Source organism: Sebastes umbrosus, chromosome 14 (assembly GCF_015220745.1).
Source record: "Sebastes umbrosus isolate fSebUmb1 chromosome 14, fSebUmb1.pri, whole genome shotgun sequence".
Classification (NCBI taxonomy): Eukaryota; Metazoa; Chordata; class Actinopteri; order Perciformes; family Sebastidae; genus Sebastes; species Sebastes umbrosus.
In genome coordinates, this window is record NC_051282.1 from 14,275,692 (window position 1) to 14,291,080 (window position 15,389).

At 39.7% G+C, this 15,389-nt stretch overlaps 3 protein-coding genes and 1 long non-coding RNA gene across 5 annotated transcripts; 2 read left to right on the forward strand and 2 right to left on the reverse strand.

Moving 5' to 3' along the window:
• Positions 1–893: 893 nt before the first annotated feature.
• tufm (Tu translation elongation factor, mitochondrial) lies at positions 894–6,116 on the reverse strand. The gene is made up of 10 exons (XM_037791344.1): positions 6,005–6,116; positions 4,173–4,219; positions 3,947–4,085; positions 3,644–3,810; positions 3,192–3,461; positions 2,904–3,036; positions 2,545–2,649; positions 1,888–2,039; positions 1,437–1,556; positions 894–1,339 (listed from the first exon to the last, which is right to left on the reverse strand). The coding sequence occupies exons 1-10, from the start codon at positions 6,039–6,041 to the stop codon at positions 1,169–1,171; spliced, it is 1,341 nt and encodes a 446-aa protein (XP_037647272.1). The 5' UTR covers positions 6,042–6,116; the 3' UTR covers positions 894–1,168.
• Positions 6,117–6,705: 589 nt separating this feature from the next.
• Positions 6,706–12,069, forward strand: hspbp1 (HSPA (heat shock 70kDa) binding protein, cytoplasmic cochaperone 1). 2 transcript variants are annotated; one of them, XM_037791346.1, is made up of 8 exons: positions 6,706–6,868; positions 7,527–7,668; positions 8,162–8,369; positions 8,526–8,750; positions 8,983–9,138; positions 9,573–9,669; positions 9,774–9,885; positions 11,236–12,069. In XM_037791346.1, the coding sequence occupies exons 2-8, from the start codon at positions 7,543–7,545 to the stop codon at positions 11,314–11,316; spliced, it is 1,005 nt and encodes a 334-aa protein (XP_037647274.1). In that variant the 5' UTR covers positions 6,706–6,868; positions 7,527–7,542; the 3' UTR covers positions 11,317–12,069. The 2 variants fall into 2 exon arrangements, with proteins under 2 accessions (XP_037647274.1, XP_037647275.1); XM_037791347.1 differs by lacking the exon at positions 6,706–6,868 and adding an exon at positions 7,119–7,140.
• A 61-nt stretch (positions 12,070–12,130) lies between these two features.
• Positions 12,131–15,067, reverse strand: tmem86b (transmembrane protein 86B). The gene is made up of 3 exons (XM_037791351.1): positions 13,653–15,067; positions 13,239–13,482; positions 12,131–12,979 (listed from the first exon to the last, which is right to left on the reverse strand). The coding sequence occupies exons 1-3, from the start codon at positions 13,701–13,703 to the stop codon at positions 12,522–12,524; spliced, it is 753 nt and encodes a 250-aa protein (XP_037647279.1). The 5' UTR covers positions 13,704–15,067; the 3' UTR covers positions 12,131–12,521.
• On the forward strand, positions 12,795–13,651 carry LOC119501194. The gene is made up of 2 exons (XR_005209779.1): positions 12,795–12,936; positions 13,246–13,651. It is a non-coding gene; the product is annotated as an uncharacterized LOC119501194 (long non-coding RNA).
• Positions 15,068–15,389: the final 322 nt, after the last annotated feature.

Here is a 15,389-nt window from a genome sequence, read left to right on the forward strand (position 1 = left end):
AGTTGTTATTTATTCATTATGTATTCATTTCTGCATGATTTCCCTTTGCATTTCCCCCTGTTTATTTCCCAGAACTTATTTATTTCTGTATTCTTTTCTTTACACATTTCTTTATGCATTCTCCTCCATAGATGCTGTTTGTCTCCATCTAATGGAGACCCACTAATTTGGGATTTCTGCTTGGGGGTAATAAAGAAACGGGCCAAATTTTTCTAGCATAAATCTCTACAAAACAAGGAGTTGGTGGAAGTAGACTGTGTTTCCCATAAGTTTAAGCAAATCTTAAACATTTTTGTAAAGGAATCCTGACCTTGCAGGCAGAGACAAATCAAAATATTAATCCGTCACCTCTCAGGATAGCAGAGATCAGCAGGGTTATTTCATCACATTTGAAACTTTACACCTGGTAAACTAGTGGAGTTGAGTAATAATAAATATATATCAACCACAAAATGTAGAATGAAGATCACTGTTAGGTTACTAGTTTTATTGGATTTAGCTTTTTTGTTTTTACAGAAGCTCATCAAAAAATTTAGTTGAGAGACAGACTGTAACTGCCTCTCCAATTCTGTTCATAATAATTAATCATTTTGATGTCAGAACTATTACAGCAGAGACCTAGAGGCTCTTTGCTGCCCTCATGTGGCATTTTTTAACATGCAAATCTCAGGTCTTTCACAGCAGACATTTTGACTTGCCGCGGTAAGAAAGGCACAGGTGTAAATTATGAAATTGATTATGGCTGAGCTTCATTTAGCTGCTTTGACTTCAGGTTCCTGGTATGGTGCAGGCTGGCTCACTAGCTTTTCCTACAAATGCTTGTCAGCGAAGTATTTAGCTACAGATTTATGCAATAGGCAATAGCCAATACCACAAAACAAAAGAGGCTTCTGCATTATTAAATACATTTTATTACGTAAATCGCATTATTTTGACAGTCTGGCCTTTAAACATAAAGACAGTGCTAAACATTTCATGTATTTTGGTTGGGTAGATCTGCAACACAGAGCCATGCATTCTTTTGAGTCTTTTTCTGTTTGAGGTTTGTACATGGGTTTATGTACTGTATTTGTACATTTCTAGAATTTTTTGACCAGACACAGACAACCACACACCCTCCCCGCCCCCTATCCGCCTCCCAGCCTAGTCCTCTCTGCGTAGCTTCCCCTCAGCCCCAGTTGAACTGCTCTTCATCTTTTTGCGACAGGATGTCTGTGACCAGGCCGGTGCCGATGGTTCTGTTTCCGTCTCTCAGGGTGAACCTCTGGCCTTTCTCCAGAACCATTGGTTGGCGGAGCGTGAGCGTCAAGGAGGTGTCCTCCCCGGGCATCACCATTTCCTGAACGAAGATGAGAATAACAGACAGGAGAATGGTTACTGTCCTTCAAAATCCTGTTGTTGTACTAGAGTAACATGACAGACCGACACACACAAACCTTGTCCTCAGGCAGAGTGACTCTGCAGGCCATGTCCCAGGTTAGAGAGAACATGACGGGCATGAAGTTGGTGACAAACGGTTTGTGTCTGCCTCCCTCCTCCTTACTCAGAACGTACACCTGTAATACAGGAAGCACAAACATGTCCACACACACATCAGAGTTTCAGTTACTGGATACAGTGAGATATGTAGTTCATTTTAAAATAGCAAAAACTAAACTCAGAAGTCTTTAACTCAGTGAAGTGAGTGATTACTGCGGCATCTGGCTGGTCTCCTAGTTTGCCTTTAAAACTGTTCTTTTGCCACTACACTTGTTGCATTATACAGTATAGAGCCATCTAATAGATGCGACTATTGTCCTGTCTCCGCTCAATAATCAGCCATTTAGATTAAATGATTGTTCAGAAATATTACAAATCAACAACAAGTGCAACTTTGTGCTCTCAGACCTGGGCCTTGATAGTCTGGTGCGGCATGATGGATCCTGGTTTGCACATCACCATCCCTCTCCTAATATCCTCTCTCTTCAGTCCACGGACCAGAGCGCCCAGGTTATCTCCTGCTTCTGCCCGATCCAGAGACTTGTGGAACATCTCAATACCTGAGGAAAAACAGGACGAACAGCAAGGTGAAATTCCTGTGTATACACCAATACTCATACAGTATTACATAACTTTGAACACACCAGAATCAGACTTGTATTCAGCAGCATTTTTAGAGCAGTAACTCATCATCTACGCATGTAAGTAGACTAATTTTTTTCTTCATCAATGTATAAAGTGCTGGAGGACACTTACAAGATTGTTCCTGGACAGGTGACAAAATATTTTAAGCCGCGTGTGGGCCTTGAGGCGGAAAGTATAATTTAAAATTAACACATCAGACCATAATCTCCCATACAGTAGGTGTTTATCTGGGCTGAGATCTTGTGCTTGTGAAGGCCATGACACATCAAACCATTCAGTGAGCCCTCATGCCCTGTATGGAAGCATCTGCATTTTGATTCAGGTTTTTTCCCTTTAATTTGTCACCCGGTGGGTCATGTGCGTTGTGAACAGCACAGAAGCTCCTCCTCTGAGTTTCTGTTGCTTTTTCCTTTAACTCACCTGTAACCACGGACTTGAAGGCGCGATTGTGGCCCACAAACTCACAGTCGTCTGCTTTCTTGATGATACCCCTCTCCATAGTGCCTGTCACCACAGTACCTCTGCCTGAAAGACACAAATGATAACACTCATATTTAGAGCAAGTAACTTTTTCGCCACCATCTGACTCGTTTTGCATTTTACAGCTAGCAGCAGAGCAAATCGGTCATATTTCACCACTACGTACAGGGAACTACATTAAAGTTGTGAATTCATTACAAGAAACTAATACTGCCAATATTCCTCCTTAATTGTTAGCCTTACAGTTCAATGTCGAGATGAAGTGTGTGCAGGTTGCATTTCTTATAATGTTTTCATACCTGGGATTGAGTAAACACCTTCAATGGGCAGAAGAAAAGGTTTTTCAAGCTCTCTTTTGGGCAGAGGAACGTAAGAATCCACGATCTCCAGCAGTTTCATCACTGCGTTCACACCAAGTTCAGGCTGTCTGCTCTGAGATGGAGCAACGAAAAAAATATTCAGTCAGTTCACATACAGATGCCTCACATCAGAGAGTCAAAATGTACCGTTAGGGCTGCAAACTACAAGTGAATTCAGCAGTGGTTAAGATGAGCAGATTTATCTATGACTGCCAGCATTCCCCTCACCTCCAGGGCGCAGAGGGCTGAGCCTATCACAACAGGCGTGTTCTCGCCATCGTAGCCGAACTCTGTGAGCAGCTCGCGGATCTCGATCTCCACCAGCTCCACCATCTCCTTGTCCTCCACGGCATCTGCCTTGTTGATGAAAACCACCACATACTCGACGCCTATCTGCCTCGCCAACAGCAGGTGCTCTCGTGTCTGAGGCATCTGGCCGTCAGTGGCCGCCACCACCAGGATGCAGCCGTCCATCTGAGCTGTGCCTGTAATCATGTTCTGAAAAAGGAAAGAGGTCGGGGTAATTAAAGGGGATTCATTACGTTTTTAAGTAATTCATACAGTAAATGATTAAGCTTAAAATGCTTAAAGAGAAACAAGGATTCTGATCAGCTAAAAAAAAACAAAGCTGCATCATGTTCAGCACTTTCAGGATGCTTTGTGGAAGTAAAGCGGATTACCTTGACGTAGTCAGCATGACCAGGACAGTCTGTGTGAGCATAATGTCTGTTGGCTGTGGTGTACTCTACATGAGAGGCGTTGATGGTGATTCCTCTAGCCTTCTCCTCGGGGGCATTGTCAATGTCCTCGTATTTTTTATAGTTAGCACCACCAGCATCAGAGAGCACTGAGGACCCAAAAAACACACCAAGGTTTTGATTTTCTGATTTCTTGTTTGACTTTTCATCATAGATCAGTGGAGCAAATTCAGTCTCAAGATCAAATTGTGTTGGATTTAAAAGCTAGGACGTCAAATATTCTACCTTTTGTGATGGCTGCGGTCAGGGTTGTCTTGCCGTGATCAACATGGCCAATTGTTCCGATGTTCACATGGGGCTTGTCTCTGCTGTATGTCTTCTTAGCCTCTGCAGCAAAGGTCCGCCGACTCAGAGGCACAGCACACTTTGAGACAAAGACAAACCCAGAAATTACAGTTACAAAATCCACAGTAAACAGCATGTAAACACTGCAGTTTGTGAGCACACTCACCAATTTGAAGGAGCTGTGCAGGAGGCCTGGCGAGGACAGCTGAAGGGCTGAGAAGAGGGAATGAAAATATGAAAATCATATAAACTTTAGAAAATGGATAATTATTTGACAGGATACTCCAGTGTAGTTCATCCTATAATTCCAATAGCGAAATATAATTATTAAATAATGTTTATAGTAAAGTAATTTTCAATAAATGTATAGGTAAATATTATATTAAGAAATATTATTTTTACAAAGCAATTCTAAAGCCTAAATTAAATATATATGGTAACACTTCATTTTACAGGTCCACAAATGTCATGGTAATTAGGTGATAATTAGCAAGTAACCTATTTGAAAATTCTTTGGAATTACCCCAATATTGACCTATACATTTATTGAAAATTACTTTACTATAAACATTATTTAATAATTATATTTCGCTATTTCACAATAGCTGGTCATTTATTTAATACATATCCAGGAAAAGAATACAGAGTTAATTGATATGCTTTATTTCCATGTCTGCTGGTAAATAGATAATAATTAGCAAATAACTTCTTTGAAATTTCTTTAAAAGCTCCCTGAATCATGATATTAGCTACCAGGTTACATTTGTGTGTAGACAATAAGTCACACAATGGTGAGATTGGTGCCTGATCAGAAGTGTTTTCTATTAGTTTTGGTTTTGGAGGTAAATATTGGGGTAATGTGGCTGTAATTCCAAAGAAATTCCAAATAGGTAACTTGCTTATTATCACCTAATTACCATGAAATTTGCAGATCTGTAAAATGAAGTGTTACCAAATATAGTCATGCATTAAGGTTACATGATATATTCCACTGACTCAGTGTTTACAATTTTAAAGTGTTCTACCTAGATTTCAGAAGTGGCAGACAAAAAAAAATGAGTGGCCGGTAGAAATGTTCAGTGACCTGCTCAGTGGCAGGTGAGGAAAAAGGTTACTTCCAGACTCTGCCTGTAAATCAAACTCAGACACAGTCCCATTCCTATAATCAGAACATACTGATGGACTTTCCTATAATCAGAACATTCTGATGGACTTTGTTCAATGCAGGTGCAAAACAGATATGCTTACCGTGTATTACATTAAATAAAATGACAGTGATGCTTAACCCTGTTACTTATTTAACACTTGCATAATTTAGATTTTGATTGGACAGTCAGCAAAGGTGTGTGAGGCACTCCTCCCTCACAGGGTATGAGAGACAAGTTACTGATATCAATCAGATGTCTGCACTGATTGAAACAGACGTGTAGACAACAACATGTTCAGTCACTGTTCAGTTGGTATATTTAATTTAAGCTTTAGAATTGCTTTGTAAAAAATAATATTTCTTAATATAAGGAAAACCTGTCTGCCATGGTGGCAGGTGACCTGAAATGTGTGCTAACTTCATTCACTGTTTACATCAAGCAGCTAAAAGCAGCTCTGCAGCAGCTAGCATTAAACCCTCTGAACCAGAAGACTCCACAGTGCCATTCTCCTTCAAATGAGCTGCTATTAGTTATTCAAACAGTGAGCTTAGATACCTGGCTGTCTATAATATTAGCTAGTTTCAATCATCCTTCCTCAGTGAGTCCTCCTCCTCTGCTGTAACTGAATGACTGAGCTGCATCGTTAGCTAACTCTCTTTGGTAACGTGACCTTGCTCTGCTCTGATGTCCAACAGACAGCAGCATCTCTCTTGTTTCATGATAAATTATGTTTCTACAAACGCAAACAACATATTATGTTATGTGCAGAAAGCATCAGATTGCTATGAATCAACACACAGTCAGAGATACACATGGAGTCAGTTACTAGAAGAGAATTAAACGGTTTTACCGGAGAAACATGCTCGCAGTCCCACAAGCGACGCCATCTTGGATGGATAGCCAACCCAGAGACGAGTAAAATATCAAGAGAGTACCCTGACCAGCCCTAGAGTTGTTAGCTTAAGCAGCTCCAAGCAGCAGACAGAATAGTGTTTAATTTAGGTAATACAACCACACACATCAAGTAACTACTTAATTAAGTCCTCTGATAGGAGAAGGTGCAAAACTACAGGTTTTAGGATTCCTACTAGTAGTAGTAGTAGTTTGTTTTTGAAGTTATTGTAAAAACTGCTTTGTATTCACTTGTCACGCTTTTAAAAAATGTGTAAATATATAAATCTAGTATGTTTATGCTATTCATTAATCATACAATCACATATATTGTAACATTATATATTATATAAACTATATCGGTAGTTCATTATTTGACACTTCCTGCGTTTCAGGGGAATCTCATGAGGTAGTCCTCTCTGTTTTACTGAAACTCTCTGAACGTCTTACGTACAAAACGTGCATGATTACCGTAAACACGCTAATATGGTGAAATTTGTTGAATGTGCCTTTTAAAATGCAAATGTTGTATTACTGCCAGTTGTAGTATATTATAATTTTTGAAAGGCTAAATTGGCGGAGAAAATGTGAAGAGCGAAATGACTTTGAGGTGAGGAAAGAGTACGGTAAACACATTTTTGCTTGCCACTTTGGTTCAAGGTTTACGGTACAGCAGTGGCAGCCTTCTAGCTTGAGCTAACGTTAGCTAGAATGTTCTAGCACATGTTTCTGTGTTTAAAGGTGGAGTTTAAAGAGTTAACCTGCTATAAAAAGACTCAGTGTGTCCATTTATCCAACACAGCTTTATAGGACTACTGTAAAGGTAAGTTGTTTGAAGATTAAGGATTGTGTAGAGCTGCTAAGTTTCTGAAATATATGTTATTTAGCCTGATTCTAGTGATGTTTTCTGATCTGTTACTGTCAAACAGCAGTGTGTGTGGTGATGTTAATGCTAGTATCTTTAAGAGTATAGTTAGAAGCTAAAAAAAGTCTAAGTGGGAGAAATGAGGTGTGTAATAGGAAGGAACAGGAGAGATGAGACAATCATATCAAGACTTAGACACACTGGACTAAACAGCACACTATTTAAAATAGGTAAACATGACACAGGTAGATGTAATTATTGTGGACAAGAGGAAACTGTGGAGCATGTTGTGTTGCATTGTGAGAGATATGAGGAAGAAAGAAGGCATTTGAGTCAGGGCTTCAAAGAGATTAAAGTACACTTTGATTTAATAGATAATCTACAAAAGAACTCACTAAATGAGTGTTATATAATATTATTTCAGTATCTTAGACAAATTAATATGATTGGAAAAATATGAGGTTGTTTGTTTTCTTTTTCTTTTTAATTTTTCTTTTTAATTTTTCTTTTTATATTTAGTTAAGTTACAAAAGTCTGCTGGGTTTGGGATTCATAGTCTATCTACTGCTCATCATTCTAGGTTGTGTTGCTGATGTTGTCTTGTTTTCCTCCTCAGACAGACAGTGCACATCATGGCAGAAGACAAACCAGACCAGACCAGGAGGTACCCCCAGAACCTGCAGGGGGTCCTGCAGCTGGCGGTGGATGCTGGATCAGCCGCAGAGGGACCGGCCTCTGTTGAACCCATGACAGAGGAGGTAAGGAGGACCTGTTCATTATATACATGTCAAACCTGAGAAAACCAATATACACCTCACTGGGTCCAGACTTTGTAGTTCACCTCAGTTAGTCCCCCCACACAGGACCTAAGAACACCTCAGTTAGTCCCCCCACACAGGACCTAAGAACACCTCAGTTAGTCCCCCTTCGTGATGAAAATAATTGTTAGTTTTAGTCCGAGACACAAGCACTCTTCAAGTGCTCAAAACAATTTGGAGGCATTGTGCCAGCACAAGGTCATATGTGTTTACCCATTGTTTCTCATAATGTATCAGAACCAAATGGGTTCCTCTGAACTTAAATCTCTTTCTCAAGTCAATTTGGCCTCAGTCCAGATACTCTTTGGTCCTTTTGGATTTTTGTGTGGGTTTGAAATGTTTTTTAAAAAAGGACAGTCCATCACATTTTTATTTGGACCCATGACGACCTCTATCTTGCATCAAAAGTAATTGTACTCTTTTTTTGTTCCAGAGGAAAACGTGGCTGAGAGATGCTCTTGCAGAAGTCTGTAGAGGGCAGATGGATGAAGTGGAGCAGATGAAGCAGTGCTTAGCCGTCTTATGCAAAGAGGGAACGAGCGAAAGGGAGCGAGAAGGAGAGGATGAAGAGGATGAAGATGTGCGGGAAACAGCCTTTGAGACGCTGTCAGAGTTGTGTGAGAACCTGGACAATGCTAGAGGTTTGTAATAAATCGTATTAGAGTTGATATTTTCCAAGCAGTCTATAGATGAGATGTTAGCATGGACGTAGAGCCACGAGCTACATCGATGTTCTGGATAAAAATACTCTTTGTTGGCTCTATCCTGAATGTGTCCCCTGTTCCTCTGCTTCACAGACCTAATGACTCTTGGTGGACTGGATCTGTGCTCCTCCCAGTATCTGTGTCATGCTCAAAGTGGACTGAGGTGGCGTGCTGCCCAGCTTATCGCTTCCTGCGCCCAGAACATGCCGGAGGTGCAGATCTACTTGCTTAGCATCGGTGCGCTGCCAAAGCTGCTGCAGCTGACCGACTCAGACCCCAACCCCACCGTCAGAGTAAAAGCCCTCTACGCTGTGTCATGTGAGTATCTAAGACAGAGCTGCAAAAATTCACTACAAAACATGTTCATGCTCAATACTGTCTTGAAACTGGCTAAAAATAATAATGACTAGTAGTTTAATCAGAAGCATCAATGGGTTTTCTGACCACACTGAATGTGAGCATGTAAAGCATTTAGATTAGATTGTGATGCTGCTTGATGTTCAAGATACAGTACACCTCTGAACAAAACTGTATCCTGTTGTGACTTCAGGTCTGGTTCGAGAGCAGGAGGCAGGACTCCAGGCGTTCTTGTCCCACGATGGCTTCTCGATGCTGATGCGAGGAATGCAGTCTGACAACGAGAAGCTCAGGACCAAGTCTGCATTCCTTCTGCTCAACCTGCTCATGGCACATCCCGAACAGAAAGGTACAAATGAGGGACGCATCGAAACAGGACAGTGCCGTTAAACTAAAGATTTTTTTTATTTTATTCTTTGTCAAAAAGCTGGCATTCAGAGTTAGACCATGTTGTGATACTACATTCCTTGCGTTTGTTCAATGTATAGTAGCTCGTCAATGCTGGTCGACATGCCTGTTCAGTGGAAGAGGAGTTTCTGGGATATGTTACTGTCTTTAAATGAGTTAAAGGAAGAGTGTGTAACATTTAGGGGGAAATGTTGATGGCAGAAATGGAATATAATATTAATAAGTATGTTGTCTTTAGTATACAATCACCTGAAAATAAGAATCGTTGTGTTTTCGTTACCTTAGAATGAGCCGTTTATATCTACATAATGAGCGTAAAGTTGCTTCTTTCACTTTGTGTCTGATATATCTATATCTGTCTCCTCCCTCCTGCAGACACCGTTGTCTCTATGGGTATGGGGCAGCAACTGGTATCTGTTCTCCGCACACCACACTCACCTTTCCATGAACACGTGCTCGGCGCCCTTTGCTGGTAAGAAACACTCTCCACCTCTCTGTCTCCAACACTCCCAAGTGACATGAATTTATGGTTCACATTAGTAATTACACCCTTTTGTGTGTGTGATGTCTGTCTAGTCTGGTGGAAGACTGTCCACAGGGTCTGAAAGACTGCAGGAATCCTGCTCTGGGTCTGGAGGAGTTACTCAGACAGCGATCCAGAGAGCTCAAAGGACAAGAAGAGAGTCAGGTAATTCCTACGTCTTTGAGTCTGATGGTAAAAGATGGTGAAAGTATTATGAGAATTCAGAGCAAAAATTGTGTTTTAGTTAGGGCTGTCAATCGATTAAAATATTTAATTGCGATTAATCGCATGATTGTCCATAGTTAATTGCGATTAATCGAAAATTAATTGCACATTTTTATCTGTTCAAAATGTACCTTAAAGGGAGATTTGTCAAGTATTTTTTTTTTTTTTTTTTTTTTTTTTTTAAGTTATTTTTTGGGGTGATTTTTAAGCATTTTATTGATAGGACAGTGGATAGAGTGTTGGAAAGGGGGAGAGAGAGAAGTGACATTTGGAAAGGACCACAGGCCGGATTCGAACCCGGGTCCACCGCTGCTAGGACTGAGCCTTGGCATTTACATGGGCGCTCGCTCTACCGACTGAGCTAACCAGCTGCCCATTTGTCAAGTATTTAATACTCTTATCAACATGGGAGTGGGCAAATATGCTGCTTTATGAAAATGTATGTATATATTTATTATTGGAAATCAATTAACAATACAAAACAATGATAAATATTGTCCAGAAACCCTCACAGGTACTGCATTTAGCATAAAAAAGATGCTCAAATCATACCATGGTAAACTGCAGCCCAACAGGCAACAACAGCTGTCAGTGTGTCAGTGTGCTGACTTGACTATGACTTGCCCCAAACTGCATGTGATTATCATAAAGTGGGCATGTCTGTAAAGGGGATACTCGTGGGTACCCATAGAACCCATTTTCATTCACATATCTTGAGGTCAAAGGAACCTCTTTGAAAATGCCCAAAATTTAGCAGAAGTTCATAACCTCCTTTGTGACATGGTTGGTACCAATGGATAATTGATCCCGTAGGTTTTCTAGTTTCATATGATGTCAGTATTTTCACTCTAGCTTTAAAACTGAACCCACTACAACCTAAAAATCGCAAGTTGCGTTAATGTGTTAAAGAAATTAGTGGCATTAAAACAAATTGGCGTTAATGTGTTTCTATCGCATTAACATTGACAGCCCTATTTTTAGTCTCTTTTTTTATTTCTATAATGGACAGAAGATATGGTTATAAGACAGTTGTCTTTTCTCATGTACAAAACTACTACTGCATGACTGCAAAATCTAGTGTTGTAGAAATGTGTACAATAGCAAGTCTAAACAAAGTGCTAACATTTTCAAGTGCTAACTAGATGCCAACACGTCGACACTTTTACTTGAGTGAATTTTAATTCTAGACCGATGAAGATATCAGTTTTTAAAAAGAAATCCATAGTATAGGATTAGGCTCAATCCTTCTCCAGGAAACAGTTTTTAAAGTCACATTTTTGTTTCCAACAGGAAGAACTGGACTTCTGTGAGCGATTGAGGGTTATTTGTTTCCGCGGGCAACAGTCGGATGACAATGGGATGGATCGCTGAAGTCTTATTTACCTCACCCTTTTTGGTATCCGTGTGCAAGGATGTAACAAGACATTCATGATCTGGGTCTTGTTTCAGAAAGCAGGTTCAACAAACTCTGAGCCTCGGCCTGAAATCTGAGTCGATGAAAAACTCTGAATTTTTGGTTTCAGAACAGCTGATCAAAGTTTGTTCAATCAATTCTAATTGGTTCACTCCGAGTCAAGCTCATGCATGGTGAATTAAAAAAGCCATCAACAATGGAGCTCTGATACTACGATTCACCGTGGCAACAGGTAAATAAAAGTAAATAATAATGTGATTGGTGATGGTGTTACCATGGTAACTGACCCAGAGTTTGCATTCGCTCTCTTCCTGCAACTGAAAACCCAGAGTTTCCCTCATCTCAGAGTTAACTAACTCAGAGTTTTCACTGAACCAGCTTTCTGAAACCGGGCCCTGGATCGTGGATGTTAAGAAACGTTTTTGAGTGTTACCACAGAGGCTGTCCATACTTTGCATGTCATGCAGGAGCTGTATTTTACTGTGTAAATAGCTCTAATGTATAAAATACTTTTTCAAGTCAGCTTTTATTTTAGTCCACTCTTTTCAGTTTTCTTCATATCTTAAATATAATACCTAACCAAATACCAATCTCCATCACAGGTAGTGTGTAAGTATTGATATGTATATCCCAGTGTTAATTCAGTTACATGTGCAATTAATTTTTAATTGTTGTAAGTTAAGTTTGACTAAAGTCTCTGATTTAAAATATCTTCATTTCATTTTAGTCAATTGTCTCTTAAAACATGACTCAGAATTATGGACATCATTGTTTGTTTTTTTTACACCACATTTATTTATTATTAACAAAACAAATTGGCGTATTTATATACATATAATGACCAGCTTACAAGTGGAAAACATGTGCACCACATACACAACATAAACATAAACAATATTTTGGCTCAAATCACAGAATACAGATGTTATTCTAAACTGATATTTGTGGAGTTTCTTTTACTTTTGTTTGTAGACTGTGGTATTTTTTTATAATGGTATGACTATTGATATGATTATTCAAATGCAAACTGGAAACTGTTCTATTTTTACTCTTTTCCCGTATTTGATATAAATAGTATTTACCTCTCTCGAACATCTCTAGTATTTAAAGGCAGTCTGAGGAGGTTATACTTCAGACTTTGGGGATGCTACAGGGATGCTGTTTAGGAACTCTTCCATTTTGCCAATCCATCCTTGTTCGCCACCGCCTTTATATCGCCCACAGCTATTAGTAGCTGAGCCAAATAATATGTCACCATGACAAAAGCATGACCGTGCTCCATTGGTGCCATCACTTTGAAAGCTTGCACAGCCAGTGACATGTCGGACACCATGAAGGACAAACTTCCCAACAGTGTTGCTGCGTGGCGGGTTCTGATTGCTAACGCCCCCATTAGAACAATTAAGACAATGTAGACCCCCACAGCTGGAAGCAACACATCTGAGTCTGGAGCCTTCTGCAGGAATGGATATATGTGGATGTAGAAACCTCCTCCCACCATGAACAGGATCAGATATAGAAAACGGATCCAGAGGGAAGAGGAAGAGGAATATGCCGTATAGTGACTGGAGAGGAAGGTGAGTGAGTACAACAGATGGGTCGCAGCAAATGCACCCATTCCTGAAACAGATGTGTGAGATGTTAAGGACATACATTAATAAACATCTGGTAAATTAATTATTTGCAACATGCAAATCTTTGCAGCTTGACTTTAGAGCTTTCTAATAATCACAATGAAGATATTTATTTTTATGATTACATTTATTACTATATCTGCATGCCCTTACTGTATATTCTCTAATTATAAGGCAAACGTACAGCTTAATTTGCATTTTGAAAAATGCTCCGATTTGTGCTTCACTCATGTACAAACTCTTACCATGCAGAAAGAGCTCAGGCCACACCAGGCAGCAGTCACCTACAGCAGAGAAGAGCAGTCCTCCCGCCACACCCAGGATACTCTGACCTCCGTTCCAGCTCAGCACTACTGCAGCCAATAGGAGCGTCGGTGCTGATTTGATACCTGCAGACATGATGGACGCGGGTGTGTCAGGTGTCCACAGGTAGAAGTACACAGCTATGGACGAGAAGAAAGGCAAGAGAGAAAGAAGGACAGCACAGAACTGATAGATAAAGAGAAACAGAAGGAAACGGGGAGACAAATCACAATTTAAGTTTTTAAGAGATGGCTAAAATTATGAAAATGTTATCCTTTCCACATGGAGAAAGCTGTTGTAACATAAACAACTACTGACACAACGACTGTAAATAAGAGTAAATTATTTTTCCGTACCATGTTTCTCTTCTTCCGCCTGTCATAGGCATCTGTCTCAAGGATGTCCATCGTCTCAGAGTCAGCACAGATGTCTCAGTTGGATGACCCTGTCCTCTTAGGTACCATATATTTCCTTGAGTCTTTGCAGTTCTTCCTTTACCGTCTTGGCCACCAACACATATAATCCTCAGATGTTCTCGTCTTGTTCCCTCCTGTCTCAAATCTCTGCCGCGTCTCTCAGTCCATTGGTATTTCACAGCAATGAACTTTGGACCGATCCTTGCTGTCTGATTGCACTCTGATAACCAATGTCCTCCCCATTTTGAGTGCTCATGGACAACCAGCTGACCTTTGACCTCTTCGGCTGGAATGTACTAGTGACATCAACACATGAGGGGCAAAGTTGAACTAGTGGTACACTCGTATGATAAAGGTTGATTTCTTACTGTACATGTGAACTTCTGATGATTGTTGGTACAGTAATGACAAATTAATGGTGGGCAAAAGGCCAGAAAAGGATTTCCTTTGCCTTTGAGTCATATCTCTAAACCTTGTAGGAGATGCAAAATGAACTATTTGTCTCCCTGCGCAAATATGACCAGAGAGAGAGAAATAACTCACTACTGTATGTCAAGGCTGGAAACACCCAACCAAGTAACACCATCCTATTTTCAAAACTGTCTAATGTGAAAGCAAAAAAGCTGCTGCTGTACAGGATTATTTACCAACAAATGTTTAATATGTGATATATGACACTTTTTTTTTAGGGGTACTGCAAAAAAATGCAAAATCTTACAAAGTATATTTGTCTGATTACTAGTCAAAATATCTCATAACACTTAATGAAAGACATAGTCACCTAACAAGTAACATTTCAGTGAGATATAGAGACTTGTTTTTAGACAATGCATAATATCTTAAGTGAAAAAAATACTACTTTTGAGCATTAAAGGCTTATTATGACACACAGCTCTTCCTGCTACAAGTGAAATAAAGCTCAAAAATAGTTTTCCCAGCTAATTTAAATATCTCTTTTATCCTGAAAGGCCTAAATATTACATCTCATTTCAAGAAATCTTACCAACTTGTTCCACTGGCAGATTTTTTTTAAAAACTTACTACAAGCAGAAACACCTTTTATTCACTCATTTTGAAGTGGCCTTTTGTGGATTTGCATTGAGTTCACCAGATGGCCACACTGCGTTAGATTTCTCTAAAAAGACGAGAGCCACACCACGCGATATTGTAACAGAAAAAAAACAACAGAGCTATGTAGTTGATAAAAATAAACATGTGCTTGCAGGACAAATAAAAGAAAAATAAACATGTTGACTGATACAGAACGTGTAATGTAAGAATCAATTTCTGTCTCATTTGTCATACACAGTTTTATTCTGTGATGCATTTTACAAGAGATTCTGAATGCACCTGAAATTAAAATAGTTTTAAATGTATGGAGGAGGAGGAGGCTCATCATTCCAAAAGTCCGTACTGTGTTTGGTCATAACTCCTTTCATTTTGCCGCTGCAAATGACTGGAACTCACTACAAAAACACGCTCAAACTAACAGCTCTCACCTCTCTCAACATGTTCAAACAAAAGCTGCAACAAGTCATAGTTGACTGCTGTACTTGCTGACCAGCCCTCACTTCTCTCTCTCTCTTCCATTTTTACAAAGAACATCCAGTAATCCGCCTTTTTTTGTACATAGTGTTTATTAATTTACCTATGCTGTTTTTAGCCATTTTCTCATGT

Bases quoted from the DNA above. Each gene is read 5' to 3' on its own strand.
- tufm (XM_037791344.1), bottom strand. From the start codon at position 6,041: ATGGCGTCGCTTGTGGGACTGCGAGCATGTTTCTCCG. The intron at 4,220-6,004 runs GTAAAACCGTTT...CCCTCTTCTCAG, and splicing joins ACTGCGAGCATGTTTCTCCG to CCCTTCAGCTGTCCTCGCCA. The intron at 2,650-2,903 runs GTATGAAAACAT...TGTGTCTTTCAG, and splicing joins AGGTGTTTACTCAATCCCAG to GCAGAGGTACTGTGGTGACA.
- hspbp1 (XM_037791346.1), top strand. From the start codon at position 7,543: ATGGCAGAAGACAAACCAGACCAGACCAGGAGGTACCCCCAGAACCTG. The intron at 8,370-8,525 runs GTTTGTAATAAA...TCTGCTTCACAG, and splicing joins GAACCTGGACAATGCTAGAG to ACCTAATGACTCTTGGTGGA. The intron at 8,751-8,982 runs GTGAGTATCTAA...TTGTGACTTCAG, and splicing joins AGCCCTCTACGCTGTGTCAT to GTCTGGTTCGAGAGCAGGAG.
- tmem86b (XM_037791351.1), bottom strand. From the start codon at position 13,703: ATGGACATCCTTGAGACAGATGCCTATGACAGGCGGAAGAAGAGAAAC. The intron at 13,483-13,652 runs GTACGGAAAAAT...TTTATCTATCAG, and splicing joins GGCGGAAGAAGAGAAACATG to TTCTGTGCTGTCCTTCTTTC. The intron at 12,980-13,238 runs GTAAGAGTTTGT...CATCTGTTTCAG, and splicing joins GCCTGAGCTCTTTCTGCATG to GAATGGGTGCATTTGCTGCG.